Source organism: Wasmannia auropunctata, unplaced genomic scaffold, assembly GCF_000956235.1.
Source record: "Wasmannia auropunctata unplaced genomic scaffold, wasmannia.A_1.0 LD334174.1, whole genome shotgun sequence".
Taxonomy (NCBI): domain Eukaryota; kingdom Metazoa; phylum Arthropoda; class Insecta; order Hymenoptera; family Formicidae; genus Wasmannia; species Wasmannia auropunctata.
The window spans coordinates 128,291-145,119 of record NW_012028716.1 but is presented as its reverse complement, the minus strand read 5'-3'; the positions used below and the strand labels follow the sequence as shown (position 1 = coordinate 145,119).

General features: G+C 31.6%; 2 protein-coding genes across 2 annotated transcripts in view; one reads left to right on the top strand and one right to left on the bottom strand.

The window, feature by feature from the left end:
• Nucleotides 1–606: 606 nt before the first annotated feature.
• LOC105459623 (RING-box protein 2) overlaps nucleotides 607–16,829 on the bottom strand; it is a 47,397-nt gene continuing 31,174 nt past the window's right edge. Inside the window, exon 2 of the mRNA XM_011705797.1 lies at nucleotides 607–1,059. Coding sequence (XP_011704099.1) covers nucleotides 878–1,059 — 182 coding nt within the window. The 3' untranslated portion in view covers nucleotides 607–877. The remainder of the gene's footprint in view (nucleotides 1,060–16,829) is intronic.
• Nucleotides 13,233–16,829, top strand: part of LOC105459622 (facilitated trehalose transporter Tret1-like) — a 32,005-nt gene continuing 28,408 nt past the window's right edge. The window contains exon 1 of the mRNA XM_011705796.1: nucleotides 13,233–13,318. Coding sequence (XP_011704098.1) covers nucleotides 13,316–13,318 — 3 coding nt within the window. The 5' untranslated portion in view covers nucleotides 13,233–13,315. The remainder of the gene's footprint in view (nucleotides 13,319–16,829) is intronic.

Genomic DNA, 16,829 nt, shown 5'->3' with positions numbered 1-16,829 from the left:
ATGACAAGTGTTCTTTTTATAGAATTTAATAATTAAAATTATTGAAAATTAATTATAGGTATAAATTCATCAAATCAAAATAAAATAAAATCATTCTATTAATTAGTTCTATTATAACTCTATATATATGTTAATTTTCTTATTTTCCGGTAATTTTATATATACTTTTAAAATTTATTTAAAATATTTTGTTAGATCACGATTAAAATAACACAATGGGAAAAATAGATCTTATAATGTTCGAGATAAAAATATGGAAAAAGGCAGTAAAAACATTCTGTGAACCACTACTTTCATTAATTTAAATATTACTCATCATTAAAATAAACATTTAAGATTTTTAGTCTGTTTAAAATTTAAAGCTACGTTAGACAACCACCAAATTTAAAATTTAACAGTTTAAATCTTTTTAGTTTAATTTTTCATTAAACGAAAAAGATTTAAGATAGATTTAAAATAGATTTGTCAACTCATTAATACGCAAATAAAATAATAAATTCTGTGTAGCAAAAAACAATTATTATTTGACAGTCATATTTAAATATATACAACATAGTGATAAAAAGAAAATATTTTTTTATAGAAAAAGGAAAAAAAACAACTTTATAATCTGCAAGTCATCTCAAAATTCACGTATTTTATATACAAGTATAATATTTATTAATTATATGTTATAATAAAATAATCCTTGCCTGAAAAATCGGCTTCTTCACTTTGACTCCTTTGAAAAATCTCCGAAAAAGAAAATAAATTCAAAACTCGTTAGGAGGCATTATAACGAGTAATAGTTTCAATTTACATAACGCTAATTCATTCCGATTAATCGCGAGAAAAAATTAAAGGCTGCGATGAAATTAGTGGCTGGCGTACACAAGGATTACTTCCCCATTCGTTGGATGGACCACTCCTGCTGGCACAATGGGCAACGGTTGTTCTGTTTGACCCAAAGTGACATGCAGCAGTAATGGAACGAGTGATTGCACTCGCCCCAAACAACCACACAGTCCTGTCGGCCGTAAACCTCTTTCTTACTTTCCGCCTGGCACCGTAAACAGGCATCTGTAAATTAAAGAATAGACATAGATAAATATCAATATAAAATGAGTTCTCGCGCCCAGGAAATTCGTAATTTTTTAGGAAATTTAAAGTAAATTTTTTCTTGTTAAAAATATAAAGTAGATCCTTATTTTTTACAATTTTAGACCTTTAGATTCGATAACTTTGTAATTAATAGAAAAATCAATTGAAACATGTTGGGATGTCGAAATCTGGACTACTAATGCTGTTGTATTTTAGCAGTTATAGTCATGAGTATTCTGAGTAATACACATTTAAAAAGAGATTATGATTGAAAAAAGAAATTAAAAACAAATAAAACTCTTCTATATCTTTAATTATAGAAATTTTTATTTTATAATTTTATTTTGTTTAATTTAAAAAAATTTTTTTCACACACATGTATAAAAAATAAGGGTTAATTTCTTTTTTAAAATATTATAAACAAATTATCTAATTGCAAAATAATAGAATTTCAAAGGTTAATAATTGTTGAAATACTAAATCAAACAAGCTAAAGTCTTTTACTTTAAATTAAGAGAGTATGACACACATCATAAAATGTTACGAAAATGATTACAATGACGCACGCGAGTTCGAATGTGGTTAAGAATTAATGAGATGTAGTAATTTTTAACATAAAAACTGTTAAAATGTATTTGCTAAAATCAAGTCGCATGTGTGAATGATATGCTGTGACCTCGAAAGGCAATAATTGTGGAATGATAATTTGTAACACTCAAGAGTAATACAGACGATCGTGGAAAAATTGCATTATTTTAGAAAACTCTTCCGCGAGCTTTTGTGTACATGTTACATAAAGATAAAAACATATGCGCAAAAAAGGCAGACGCTGCTATTAACGTGATTAAAAGCTTAATTGACAAACGTGATAAACGCACTTTGTTCGGCATTCAAACGAAAACGTTAAGGCTCTTTAACTGTTATTCACGTCACACTCAAATTTTGCGACGTTCTTGTATCTGATATATAACAATAAAAAATTTCTTACTGTATATTTTTGAAAATAACTTAACGTTTATTGAGAGAAGTAAGCATTTTTGAACAGATACCTATATAATTATTATATCAATAAAATTTGTTATATTAAATTAACTAAAATTTATTTAATATAAGATATTACATTAGATATCAAAAGAATATAAATAAAACTTAATTTTAAACGGAAAAACTTTATATATATATAAATATACATGTGCACATATATAAATTTATATACGTGTTAATATTTATCATTTTTACAATATCTAATATATAATATATTAGTTACTTATTATTGTATACATACTGTATAAAATTGCAAATGTTAATATTATAAATACATATACATATATATATATATATATATATAGTAAAGTGTAGTTTAATGAGCTATTATATTTCTCTTTTTAATGAAAAATTTACGTAAGAGTCATATAGAATATAAATCTAATATTACAATACCATAATATTTTAATTGATGTTTTATTTAACATCTGAACATATCTTTTTATTTCTTCGAGCATTAGTTTTTACAAAAAAATTCCGTAAAATGGAAGATTTTTGAGGAAAAAAACCGTTCTTATTACGCATTCACTTTTGACATTCTTTTCGGATTCCTTTCTTTCTGTCTTAAACATTGAAGTTCGCATAATAAAGGAATAAAACCGTACAAGTACAAATAGTAATTTTTGCGATAAGTAATTACGTGCTGATTTTCGTGATTTGCCACTACGTATTACGTCTACGTGCGGTTTTCGCATGGTGTCACGTTTATCCCTTATCAAAATTGTTTCCGTGAGACGTAAACGTGCTCGTTCAGCAAAAACGCAGCGTAATCGCGCTTAAGCCAGACATTCCGTGATGAACGGAAGAATACTGAAGAACACAAGGGAGAAGAGACACCCTCTTCTCCTGCTCTCCGTCAAAATTTCGAGAATTAAAAGAACTTATATCATGATGACGCTATAGAGATAAACATGCAAGGTGATCTGCGATCTACGCAGTGTCTCACTATGTGGCTAAACGTGACTCAATATCCATAAAACTGCGTGGCTGCTTGAAAACAAAATATTCACATCGTGATAAAAGTACGTGGATTCAAACATCAATATGTAATATTAAAACAAATAATAATAAACCATAAAGAATTTTCTGTCTCTATACGTTAATATTTGATGATAAGTACAATATATAAACAGTCGCGATAAAGCGCAAAGTGTGTGAAATGTCGATAACTTGCGCATTTTGCATAATACAGAGTACTGCGTTGTTCTGTTTATTTTTTACACAAGATAAGTTAAAATATACCTATAAATATTAGATAATTCTATGTTTAAAAAAATTATATTTCAACATGTTAATTAAAAATAAATAAATAAATAAATATAGCAAGCGCTTATAACAATAGAAAGTGATATAATTACTGTTATAAATGATTTTATTTGTTGAACATTATTTAAATAATATGTTAATTAATAGTTAATAGAATCTACAGATTTAATAAATAAATAATTTTTTAATTCATTACTTTATAAATCTCATAAGTGTAAATACGTATATCTATATAAGTACATAAGTACATAATTTAAATTGTGTTAGAATAGATCCATTGTAGCACCGTAAATCCACAGAACTATAAAAAAAAAAAGATCTATCACTCTTACTTTCTTCGATCTAATTCAAGAAATCTTGAATACATAAAAAGATTACATGGAAAGAATATAATATATACATATATTGAATCAAACGGAAAGTTAGTTCCGTTTTTTTTTGTATTTATATTAATACCATCTTTTAACAAAAAAAAAATGGAACAAACTTTCCGTTCAAAAAAAATTCTTTGATTATTTTTTCATATATTTGCGTGAAAAATTATTAGATCATTAAATTTACGATGGATCCACGATGGATGAAGTATTCAGTTTGAAACTCGCGTGTATATAAAATATTATTTTATGTTGACAGAATAATTTATTTTAGTGACCATTGCCAACAGATGTGAGATTCAGTAAAATATCATAAATATAGAACTAACATAAAAATTTCATTTTTTATGCTCGTAACGGCTCAAATTCATACGATATACGTAAAATCACAGTATTTATTAATTCGGACTTTGCTCGAACTTTTTTATATTTAACATATAACTGTCTATGTACTCAAAATGTTTTATGTAATTATGATATATTGTGATTTAATTTTAATTAAATATTTGCTTTTTGCAAATACTTGCTTTGTTATATCGTCAAAATATCTATTTAATACATTGGTTCATCCGTGATCGACATTATTCAAAATTTTTTAAAACGCTTTCAAAAAATAAATGTTATGATATAAAATTTTGCGTTATAAATAGCAATAATAATATAAAACGTGTATTCTATTAACGCATTATCCATGATACTAAAGCTTTATTTAACAATATTATACAATATGTTGTCATTATATGCTTAAAACATTGAAAATTCTACGTAGAAAAACAAAAAATTCGCTAGGCAGATAATATATATTTAAAAACGAAAAACTGGAGGACAGTGTCACAAAGTTGAAAAATATTAAGATTTAACTTGTACAATTATGACAAAGATAAAACAGTCGATCAAACAGAGGCAGTTATTCGTATATTTATCTAATTTTCTCTCTCGAGATTGTTTCAATTGCGAAAAGTATATGGTCATTCCAACTGAGGGAATCACGCCATACCTGCCGTCGAAACGATCTCGAGTGTCGTCTGACATTGCTTGTGCCAGCACGATTGTATAGCTTATCCGGCAGAATTCCACGGGTTTATCTAACATGTCTAACCACGTAATTATCACGCATGATTGCTAACAAGCCGATATATCGCAAATATATCGAGAAACGCCCATCATAGCAGATAGAATCATTCCGGACAAAACAAAATGCAACAAAACATAACGCAAAATAAAACTGCAAACACATATGCATGAACTACAAATGCTCGCCGAACTCGTGTTTTCTCTTCTTATAGAGAAGAGAAAACGCGAGTTCTTATAAACTCTTTTTCTCTTCTTATAGACGTCTAGTTTTGAACGATATTTTTATGAAATAATCTAGATATCTCGCGAGATGCTTTCACGTACGTGCACACAGTTTTTAATATTTGTATCAATCTTTATCCAATAATATATGTATTTATATTAATATTTCTTAATTTTTGTTAGACTACTATAGTATTTTTGCTGTTTTAAATTTATTGTTTTAAAATTATCGCTATTCTTCTTGTCTAATATAAAATAGTACAGTCCTAGCAATACTCTCTTACTCCTCTTTCATCCAAACATAACTATTTATTCCTCTTTCATTGAAGCAAATATCATTTTCTTCGAATCCTTTCCAATTTTATTGCAATATCTACATAGAATAACAAGAAATCTTTTTCGATGTATGAGTTTTTTTTTTTAAAAAGGGAGAAACCACGACCTGCCCTTAACTTCGCATATTTCTCCTTTCGAGTTAGTGCGCTCGCCAAGTCGGCAGCATTTGTTTACATCGATACAACTCAATTAAGGACTCGACGAGAAAGAAATTTCCGTCGTTATCTCGGCGTCTGCTGGCGCTTCGTCGATTAATTCACGACAATCACTCTGCAGAGGGAGTAAGAAAGAGAGAGACAAAAAGGCGCGATGGGTGCCCGCTTCTCGTTGACCCCCTCCGGGGGATCGGGGCAACATGCTGGACGCGCCCCCAGACCCAAGCAAACCATTGGGCCAATTAATCGCGGCGAACGAAGACGCCGGCGACGAAGACGATTGATACGATAAGTACACACATATGTAATTGTTCGACTCAGGGCCGCACATATACATACGACACGTACACACATTGAATACGTGAAAATCCGTCGGGTGGTTAGATATTCAGATTAAAATCTTGAATATCAAATATAATAAATTATATTATATTACAATATAATATATTATATATCGAGGAGTGTGCTAGATTCCACGCTTAAAACAAAAAAAATTCAGGGACAATCGTTATTTTTTAAAACATTGACTGTCACAATGATTATTTATTGATGATCAACAATTTACAAGCGTTTCAAGATTTTTTAAAACGGTTGTAAAAAATAAACGTCATCTAAAATAAAATGTTAAAAGAATAAAAATAGCTAGATAACAATGTAAAATAAAAAATACATAATTTATAATACAGTAATCGGAAGAGAAATAATCTTATTAAATTATATTACACAATATTTTATCATTTATATGTTAATGTAACGCACATAAACAAAGCCAGCTGAGCAGATATTTAATAGCTTTTTGCATTGCACAGAGCCTTTTTTATGAAAGTCCACTTCACGAATGTGTGATATGAAGTGATTGGAAACTTGTCGTAGTATTCACATACAATTCTAATCTGCAGTAAATAGATATCTATACAAAAATTTTTTATGTCGTTGGGAGTTTTATTTTAATTTATTTTCGCCCAAGGAAGTAAGTAATTCTTAAAGTTTTGATATCGGAATTCTGAGGACACATGAAGTAGTGTAATTCTGTGGTTATATCTCCAAATAGACTTTTACAAAAGTATAAGTCTAATCCGCATGCACGTATACGTGCGATTTCGCACAATAATGTACTACTTGAATGATTACACTGTAGTTAATAGCTAAGTATATATCCTGTTCTTCATCCTATTACGTCGGATAATTCATGGATCTGTTGGAATTTTCCAAGCTTATCGACATTATTAAATCTTACATTGTTGCGAGCGTGTAAGTAACGTGGTTGCGTCATGATGAATTTACTTCAATTGTATTACTCTGACGTAACGGCCGCCAATATATTTTGATTAAATCAGAATGCATACGCGGAGCGTTTCACTTCATCAACGATCCACTTTGGCCCTTTGACTCTACTTGCGTATGACACTTTCTAACTAATATAAACGCAATAAATCTTAAGATGCAAAAAGCCACTGCGTGATACATTAACACGCTCTTTTCTGCAGTTTCATTTATTAATATTTTTACTTTGATCAGATCTTTGTGTCTTTTTTTAATATACAACGATGTTACAGGAAAAGTCCAAATTACAATTTGCGAAGGAAACAAAAATCATTTCGTATGCACTCATATTCCATTAAAATGTATTCACGGACGTTACGTCGGCATTAAACAATTGTAGTCAATTCATCATGATAAACAAATGAAGATGTTAAGTTCAATGCGATATATCCAAATTAAAATTATTCGCTAGTTTCAAACATAAGGTCGGCATTTCTCTTTATTTTTTGTCTTCAACAAGAATAGACTGTCATTTAAAGCAAATAATATGTATATTATCAATTAAACTACGTAGTATATTCTAGAATATTTCTAATTATCATTCAGAATCGTCCTTGATGGATAATATTTATTTAGGCTGGTATTGATTATTTAATATTATTATCCTAATATTTATTATATACATTAATTTGATAAAATTAATCAACGTTGATAAATGCAATGTTAATCTACGTCGACATAATAGAAAGAAGACATCGACATTATTATAAATAAGTATTCACTCAAATATACAATTCTAATTACAATATTATGATTGTTTTTAGAACGTCAACAACAACACTCAAAAGATTTAATAAAATCCTGAAAGATTCTTTATAAATTTCGGATCAATAAGATTAAGAATAATTCATCTATATTTGTATTTAATCATGTTAAAGGCAGCTCACGATATAACAACAGTATCATTGTACGATTCCGTTCATCAAGTGCTCATTGTAAGCATCGCGTGGTTCTTTAATCCACATGATATCATTATCGACGGGATGACGGTCAAATGATCGCAATATGTCGAGTTAAACTGCAAATACGACGCACGGAAATTTTAACGCGGTCGTATCACGGGATACGCTATTTACGTTACTCGTAACACGTCAATTACATTACTGTGACACAAAATATGACCTTTTCTTGCATCATGAGTGTGAATAGTCATTTCCGTCGTATTTTTGTCTATTGAACACGAATTCGTTGGCAAAAATTGGCTACCACATTATTTTGAGAACAATGCGTTAAAGGGAGCCGACAATTTTCAAGATTTTGAAGACGTTGCAGCACTGGCTGCTAATTTTTTTGTTTAATTTCGTTAATGCCACATGAAAGCATCAACTTTTAGCTTTAAAATGTACTTTGGTTCATTATGATATGATTTCTTGTTTCCGAGATGCAGCAATTTGTAAATTTGTAGATTTTCCCCTGTCTCATAATTTCTTTTTTTTTTAAAAAGGCATGTTAAATCGATAGTCGTATACTTATACCGAAGTGTTTGAAGCCTCTTTTCCGCGATGCTGATTGCCGATTCTCTCACTGCACTTACTTCGTGAGAAGCTGTCATAATGTCAGCTGTCATCATTTTGATAATTGTGTATCAAAGAATTAAATATATTGTAATACAATGTAAATGTATGCAGAAAGTAAAAATAAAAAGTTAAATAGCGCAAAGCGCACGTCTGTAATGTTTAGTACCTATAACATAAAAAAAAATACATTTTATGCGATTTTATTACTGTATTTATTTCTTTAAATTATGGCATTAACAAAATTAAGCAAAAAAAGTTAGTCGGTGCTGCAATGTTTTAAAAACATCCAAAATCATCTTCGATCTCTTTGTCATCATTTTTCTCAAAGCTGTGACGTAATAGCCAATTTTTACCGGATTTATGTTCAGTAGACAAATATATACCTGAAATGACTATTCACACTCGTGGTACAAAATGATGTCCCACAGTGTTATCAGGCGTCTCCTTTCCTGTTGTATGGGAAGAGTGGTAGTCGTGTTATCATTGAGAGATGCGCTTCAAGTTCATCGGGAAATGCGCTCGTCCTGACGCAAATTTCATGAAGCAATTAATCGCGTTTTCATTCAGCGATGACGGGTGTTTCGTCATGGACAATCGCATCAATTCCGCGTGGTCGCAAATAGATTCGCGAGGTTGAAATAAATCGAGAACTGCCTGGGATAACTTACTTATCGAACGTGGATGATGAGCCACACGTCATTTAGCCGTTCGTGCGGAAGTACGTATTACAAAATGGCCGATACTATCGATATTGCACATTAATGGCGTATATCAATCATTTGAATGTTCGAGAAGATCGCCGAGTCGGAGCTTCTTGCTTGGGTTAATTAATTAGCGCCATGCGCTATTATTGGGCTCATCGAGTCGGATTGGCCTATGAGATAATGGGATCGCGCCTAGTCTAACTACGGAACGATCGATTAACGAGAAGCGTAGAAAACTTTATTTTTAGACGGTTTGGCGATACGGCTTTGTTGGAGCGTCCTCGGCCAGAAAACAAGCGAAGACCTTTCGTGCCCAAGTGATCGCTATCATGAAGAATAGTCAATTTGATTTTATTATCTTAAGAGGAGTCGCGTAGAACTTTAAGGAAGTAAAAAAGCGTCTATTAGTACACTATACTTAATAAAATTAGACAATATTATTTTGTAACCAATTAGCCTTTATGTTCTCCAGTAGTTTTGATTTTCGATCAAATGATCTGTCACCTTGACACTCAGGATTTCGTGATGCTAATAATCTGGTCAGCCCGTTCTGCGTCACAGCTCTTTCTATTGGGACAAAAATTATCGTCTTTGTTTTCCCGAGATTCGTCGCAGTATCGGCCAAGCGCGAACGAACAAATTGCCCTAATTTTCGCGGAAAAGTCTTCTCCGTCGTTCACGCCCAAGTGAAAACTACGAAATCAATTGCGTAACGCTTCTGGAAGAGTACCGGCGACTCTCATTTCCGATTGTAGTGAAAAAAAAAAACGCTATAATTATAATTACAACTTGAATTGAGACTGCGGCATCCTGAAAAGTAACTGCTGTTTTGCAATGATATAGGACAAATTATTATTGCAAAATCTCGACAAGTGTTATCATTAAACCTAATTGACAACAATGTTTATTTTCTCATTTGTAAGATCAGGAATTGAGGATGAGATTGCATTGCTCACTCCGCATTTCGGGGAAGAGACGGCGATTTTAAAAATTTTTCATTTCTTTAAAAAAAAATGTCTTGTTGCGCAAATGCAAATCCCTCACATTTTCACGCCATAATGCATAATAATGCGGGTCTGTCGAAATCTGCGGGATGTACTTTTCCTCGGCCGTTAACAATGTCAGCCGTCCCCCGTCAGTTAACCCCGATCAAGTTTGATCCGGCCATGATATATGTACAATGACGGGGGATCATCGAGGGAAAAAGATGCGCGCGTACGCACGACCGTAAAACGGCGCCCGATTGCGCGACCGGGCTCGCGAGTGACGCGTGCGAGAACAACGTGCGTGATGGCGTGATGCACGTGCGAGCATTTATAAGCTCGCGGCCGGATCCTCGCGCCGCGCCGGGGAGACGTAAACGGAACGGCACGGGTCAAGTTCACGACTACCGCCTTGATAACGACGTGACATCGACATTGCTTCACAGATAAAGACGCGAGGAAGAGAGGAACACGCGAGTCAGCATTGCGCCGTGAAATAAGTAAACGTTGGAAAACGTGCGAACTGCAGCGCGTGCAGGCGCGATGCTCTACGCAAATGCAAATTTACCTGAGCAATTATACCGTATTGGAATTAGCATCCGTCCTATTCCACTCTGGAGATCCGATATCAAAAGCTGGCTCCATGAAAACAAAATTCAATTTCATATATACATATATGAAGTTGTGAAAATTGAAATGTACATATATTATAATTATATCAAAATATTAAGATGTATATATTATATTACAAAATTAAAATACATTTTATAGTATCAAAGTATATATTATTAAAGAATTAAAAATTTTCTAAAATAGATTCGATTCCGTCGAGAAATTGTTGGGCAAAATACCGGATTGACTAAAAAACAGGTAGCCGAGAGGAAATACGCGACAACTGTGGTATCCCGTAGAAATCAGCCATATTTAGCGATGATAATGCTACCAGATACATATTATTTTACAAATAAAAATTCTTTCACACTATGATACGTGTGACATAATCGTGGACTCCAAAACTTCGTCTAATGATACGGGAAGAAGGAATCTTGCGCAATAAGAGAATTATTCTTCTCTAACTGCGCTTTATGTGACATCTCAAGTAATTAATTAAAGCTTATATGACAATCAGTTATTGCAGACAGACGTTTGCTGCTGCGCCAACGGAACAAATGGAATAAAAAAAAAGATAATAATTTGCGATGCAGCGAATTGATATTCAACTAACTCAGGCTAGCGCGCGGACCGCGCATATTCAATAAAGTGTTTTGCATCTTTCAATAACTTTGGTCAACATATGCAGACGAGATACTAACACCTTGCGGCTTACGACGGTAAACACGTGAATACCCACAAGTGACGTACACACATTTGTGGAGAGTATTTTTTTCATTGTACATATATCTCATTGTCTAACATTTCAAGACTAAAAATTTAAAATATTCAGAAACAAAACGCTTTATTTCTACGTTTTGACTTATTCTTACATGAAACTCCATCTACGTTTCAGTTAGACAAAATTGCGTTGTATGTTAAATTATATTTGATTTTATGTTGTCCCCAGTATATACATATATTTTTTAAATTTAATACTGAATGACCAAAGTACGTAATATTTTCATATTATGGCAAATAAAGGCTTTCTAGATTAAAAGCTTATTCACAATTCCATAATTCCATTAAAAAATAAAAAAATTTCGCTCTTAATCTTTATTTGTATATTTATTGTGATCCGACATATAATTTTTTATGCGAAATTTTTTTCATTTTATCACGGTAATATCTTCTCGCAATCTCCACTGACATTCTCGTTTCCCAGCTGTAGATTAGTGTTAAACAAACGACTCGACACTGGTTCCGCGCGCTCAACATTTAAATATGTAATGAGAATATGGATCCTCTTGAATTTCACGCATGCAGATTTCGTTTTTGCAAATATAAATTAAACAGTAATAGGACATTTTTCGTAAGTCACTGTAAACAGAGTAGTGACATAGTATCACTTATGTCAATCAGTTTGTTCAAATCTTATAAGTGATACGCAGATAATCGCATTAGCAGAAGGGAATGCTGACTCTCTGCCAATGTCAACTTAAAATGCTCCATGCATTTTCCGGTTGCGCGCGCTTATGTTCCTGACCTTCGTCCTCGCGGGAATAACATTGGAAACTTACCGGCAGAACTCGTCGTTTGAAGTAGTTAGAAAAGATTACTAACGCATTTTCGCATCAACTACTTCAAATAGATAAAGAGGAGAATATTCCATTGTGTTTAAAAGAGCAGAGAATTATATATGATAGGAAATTTGCTTTTTATAAAAAGATCTCTTGGTCAAAAACACATTATTTCAAAAATTCAATATTATAGTACACAAAAAATGATAAAGTACATTATGATAATAATATACATAATGTGATGTATGCATAAAACATAGAATTTTTAATTTAAAAAATATCTATGTTTACATATTGATTTAATCAATAATATCATAGATACTTAAAAAAAAAACTACAACAGGAAACGTATAATAAAAATGCATTGTTAATTAATAGACAGTGTAAAGGTTAAAGATTTAAATATATAAAATATGCCAAAAAGGTATTAAGATGCGATACGCTATCAAAAATCATTTTTTATATTAAAAATTGTTTTACTTACGTTTAAAACTGCTGTAAATACAATAAAGATCTGTGTTATCTACGCTGATGTCTGCATAACTACAATATTAGCAGATAATTTTGATTCTTAAACTGAATGTTAGCATAAACAAAAAAAATAACGTCAAATTTGCATTTATTTGCTTTACAAACCAACCAAATTTAATTCAAATTGGAAAGTTTATATGTAAGGGCTTGCAAACAGAAAGGTGAACGACTCTTGATGCATCAAAGTGCACGCGATCTTGTCAAAGTAATTACACGCAAAAGCATTACAAATTTAATTCAACATTGCGCAGATCGCGCTGACGTAAACGCGCTTAAAAGTGGCAAATGGGAAACGAATGAATATGAATACCTTATCGGGATGCGTCGTGGTTACTTTAGAAGTGTGCTTTGCATAGTGTGCTTTGCATAGTACGCAGTAGTAACGACAGCGAGATAGACCGCGCTTGTTCGTTCCTCGCTATAATATATACGAGAAAAGTTTTCGCGATATTCCGAAATTTCCAATCGCGTAGCGTAGCAGCGACAAATTTCAGGTGTAGACTTAACTTCATCAAGACCTCATTATTTCAAGAAAATGGTAAGACGATTTTTTTATTCAATATTTTGACGAATATTTGATGTCAAATTCGTGACAACTTATCTATGTCTAAGTTTGCAAACACAATTTTTTAGAATAAGTTATTTTAATAATTTTTTTTTTATAAACAGCGATGAATCTTCCAAAACTAAATGTTTTATATCATTATCATTTTCACTCATGGATAATCATATTTTTGTTAATATTTTCAAATAAATAATTTTTTTTTGCAAAAACATTGTCTATTATTGTTTCTTGTGTATCTATGTATTTCAGAAATATCGATTTTATTATATGCATTTTATTATATGTATAAACTCCGATTCTACATGACTGTTTCGTAACAAAAATGCTAATCCGGAACCAAACGTTGTCAATGACACTCTTTTTATTATCTTGTAGTAAATCGATTTATCGCTTATACAATGTTTCAATGTGTTTCTATTTTTTACATGCTATTATTATTAGAAGCTAAAATCATCGAAACTAAACACATTTTTTTAAAAAACGTTCTGAATCAGAACGTATTTATATTAAATAAATTCCGTTATGTAATTCATAATATTCATATAATATCACATATAAGAAAATTCATCATAAATATTTAATATATTTTTTCTGTTTCTCTTATATTTTTCTCATCACTGTTTTTATTGTCCATGTTTACGTAGAATTAATAATTTTATTCTGATGCCTCAAAAATCTTTTTTTAAATAAACATCGAATTCTCTTAATGCATTTTCTTTCGTCACATAAATTTCGCAATATTAACATATGATGGATTGTAAGAAGATGTGAAATAAGTGTATTTAATGGGACATGATTGTTTCATCGTAACGCGCGTTCGACAAACTCGTGACATTGAAAACATGACGTTTCGCAGTGCGATATATTATACAATACGAATCGTAAACGAAACTGATTAGAATGAGATGTTATTCTTTGAATGGAATCGTCCCAAAAGCGGGACGGGTGTTGTTTAAAGACCTTTGACCGGCGCTCTCACACTTGAGAGCCCTTGTCCTTCTTAATATAAAATATCACTAGAAAGAATATACATCGTTGCTCGCAGTGATGCACCAGCGTGCTCGTGATACAAATCGCATAAAATAATATTTATGCTTATAAATAATAGCGCAACCGCAACAAATATATAGAGAATACTGTACGCATAATACAGCAAGAAAACTATATTTTTTTATAAACGCAAGTAGGTTATCCTCAAAAATTCATTTTCTTATTTAATTTAAATATTCGATATTATATAGTATATCTCAACAAAGTCAGACGACAATCCATGTTGCAAATTCCTTAATATATCTGTTTATATAATAACAGAAATAATGTTTCAATATAAATTCTTTATTCACACTTAATGTGAAAAATGATGTGCAAATTGCGGAACTGCGAACAACTAGTTACACTGCAGCTGGTTTGTGCACAGACAGTATATAAGAGAGTTATTGGCGTGACAAATCACTTTCTTTTCTTAAACATAACCGATCAGAGTTCATGCGAACCATAAACTTATCTCAAATGCCACTAAGAAGAAGATAATAACTGTTATATTCTTGATGAACAGATAACGTGTATTATTGCCGGTAAAAGTAGATCAATTGATTATTTCGTAAATCTGATAAATCGTATCATCTGCGAGATCGCAAAGCGGAAGGAAGATCATTGAAATTCCGATTAATAAGGGAATTGAGAAAAATAATGGTGCAAGAAGCATCGTAAGAACTTCATAGATGTTTGTGCATTTTTTAATCAATTTCAAGTTTTCTAGAAGTCGTATAGCAACAAACATCTTAGATTAAAAATGATTAAAGACTTAACTAAAAAAAATCGAGATATCATAAAATGTTTAGCATATGTGTCTTAATAGCGACCGAGAACTATAATTATTTTTTTTACTTGAATAAGAAGTTAAAGATTATGCACACTATGATTACGACGCTTGCATATAGTCACTCATTTATGCTCCAGAAGCGCAAAATAAATAATATTTAATATCAAAGTGAAATTCACCATGATCAAATTTTTAAATTTGACAGCTGATAACAAGAATAATGGAACATTAAGAATCTTTTTTTATTTAAAAACTGTTATTGTTTAACAAAAAAAAAATGTAACAAAGAATATTATTATTAAAAATATTATTTATATTTTTAACTTTTATACATAGCGTAACAAAAATCATACGTGCAATTATTAAAATCTATATAGAAACAATTAGGTCTCTTTCAATTTATTAATAAAACACTCGCGGTAGTTTTTATCTCTAATCAGATAACTTTTGGTACGTCAAAATTTCGCATAAAAAAGAGAACACCTGAAGCATTGATTAGCGAGATGATTTATCGTGCAAAGTCCATGTTCGACAAAAATATATATAGGATGTTTCTTTTACAAATTTAATAAAAAAATATTGGTCCTCTAATAACACGAGTAAGAGGAAAAAAATATATATATATAAAATATATAATATATACATAAGAAAAATATATAAAATATAAAAATGACGTAAGTCAATTGTAGGTGTATATGTAACTATCAAATAGAAAAAAAAATGTAAAAAGAGATGATATTTACGTTATATGCATTATATTGCGTTTGCAGATTTCATTGTATAAATATTTTATTGCGACAAAAGAGAAACTACCAAAATGTTATCAGTAAGATTCGGAAGTTGTCTTTCTCATTAACAATTCTCTGTCTCTCTCTCTTTTATTTAGGCATTTGCTAATAGCTAAGCGCCGAGAATAACAGAGTCGTAAGTAAACGCTCTGACCGGGTTACCGAGAATTAAGAGACACATCGTGCTGAAAGCATGTACCGCGGCAAGCACTCAATGTCTATGGCATATGCTATTCACAGCATTCGCTAGCAAACATTAAGGTAGAAAAGCTGGTTGCAAAGGATGACAATTTCCGAGCTTTTTTTATCATTATCTTAGAGCAAACCAAATGATTCTTTAATGAGTTTAAATATTAACACGCATAATAGATATGCGACGTGATAAGAGACATAGAGAGTTGATATGGATCCAACAAACAGTATCAAATTAGAGAAACGTCGGACGAACATTAAAGAAATCGTCTATCGTCCGGCATTATTCGCCGAACGTGTAAAAGGATCTACGGCCAGAGAGGCAGAGGGAAGAAGAGACGATACGAGACTTCCACAGCAGGGATGTGAAGCATACGTGTCGACAGGCGTGTACGCAGACAGGACTGACTACTAACATATATGGTGGAACGAGGTCGAACATCTCGAACCTTCCATGGGCAGCCGAGACTGCGCCGTTTGAACCTACCTTGATGAGCGTAATCGCGATGGGATACAAATGTCGCTCGAGCCATGTATCATCGGTTCACCGTGCATTTTAACGCGCGATTCAATCCTTCAGTTTCACAATTTGTATAATTAACTTGCAAACTATCAATTCTTTCACATCAATCTATATTTTAGATTGAAACACGTTACGTATATACACATTATTTATATATTT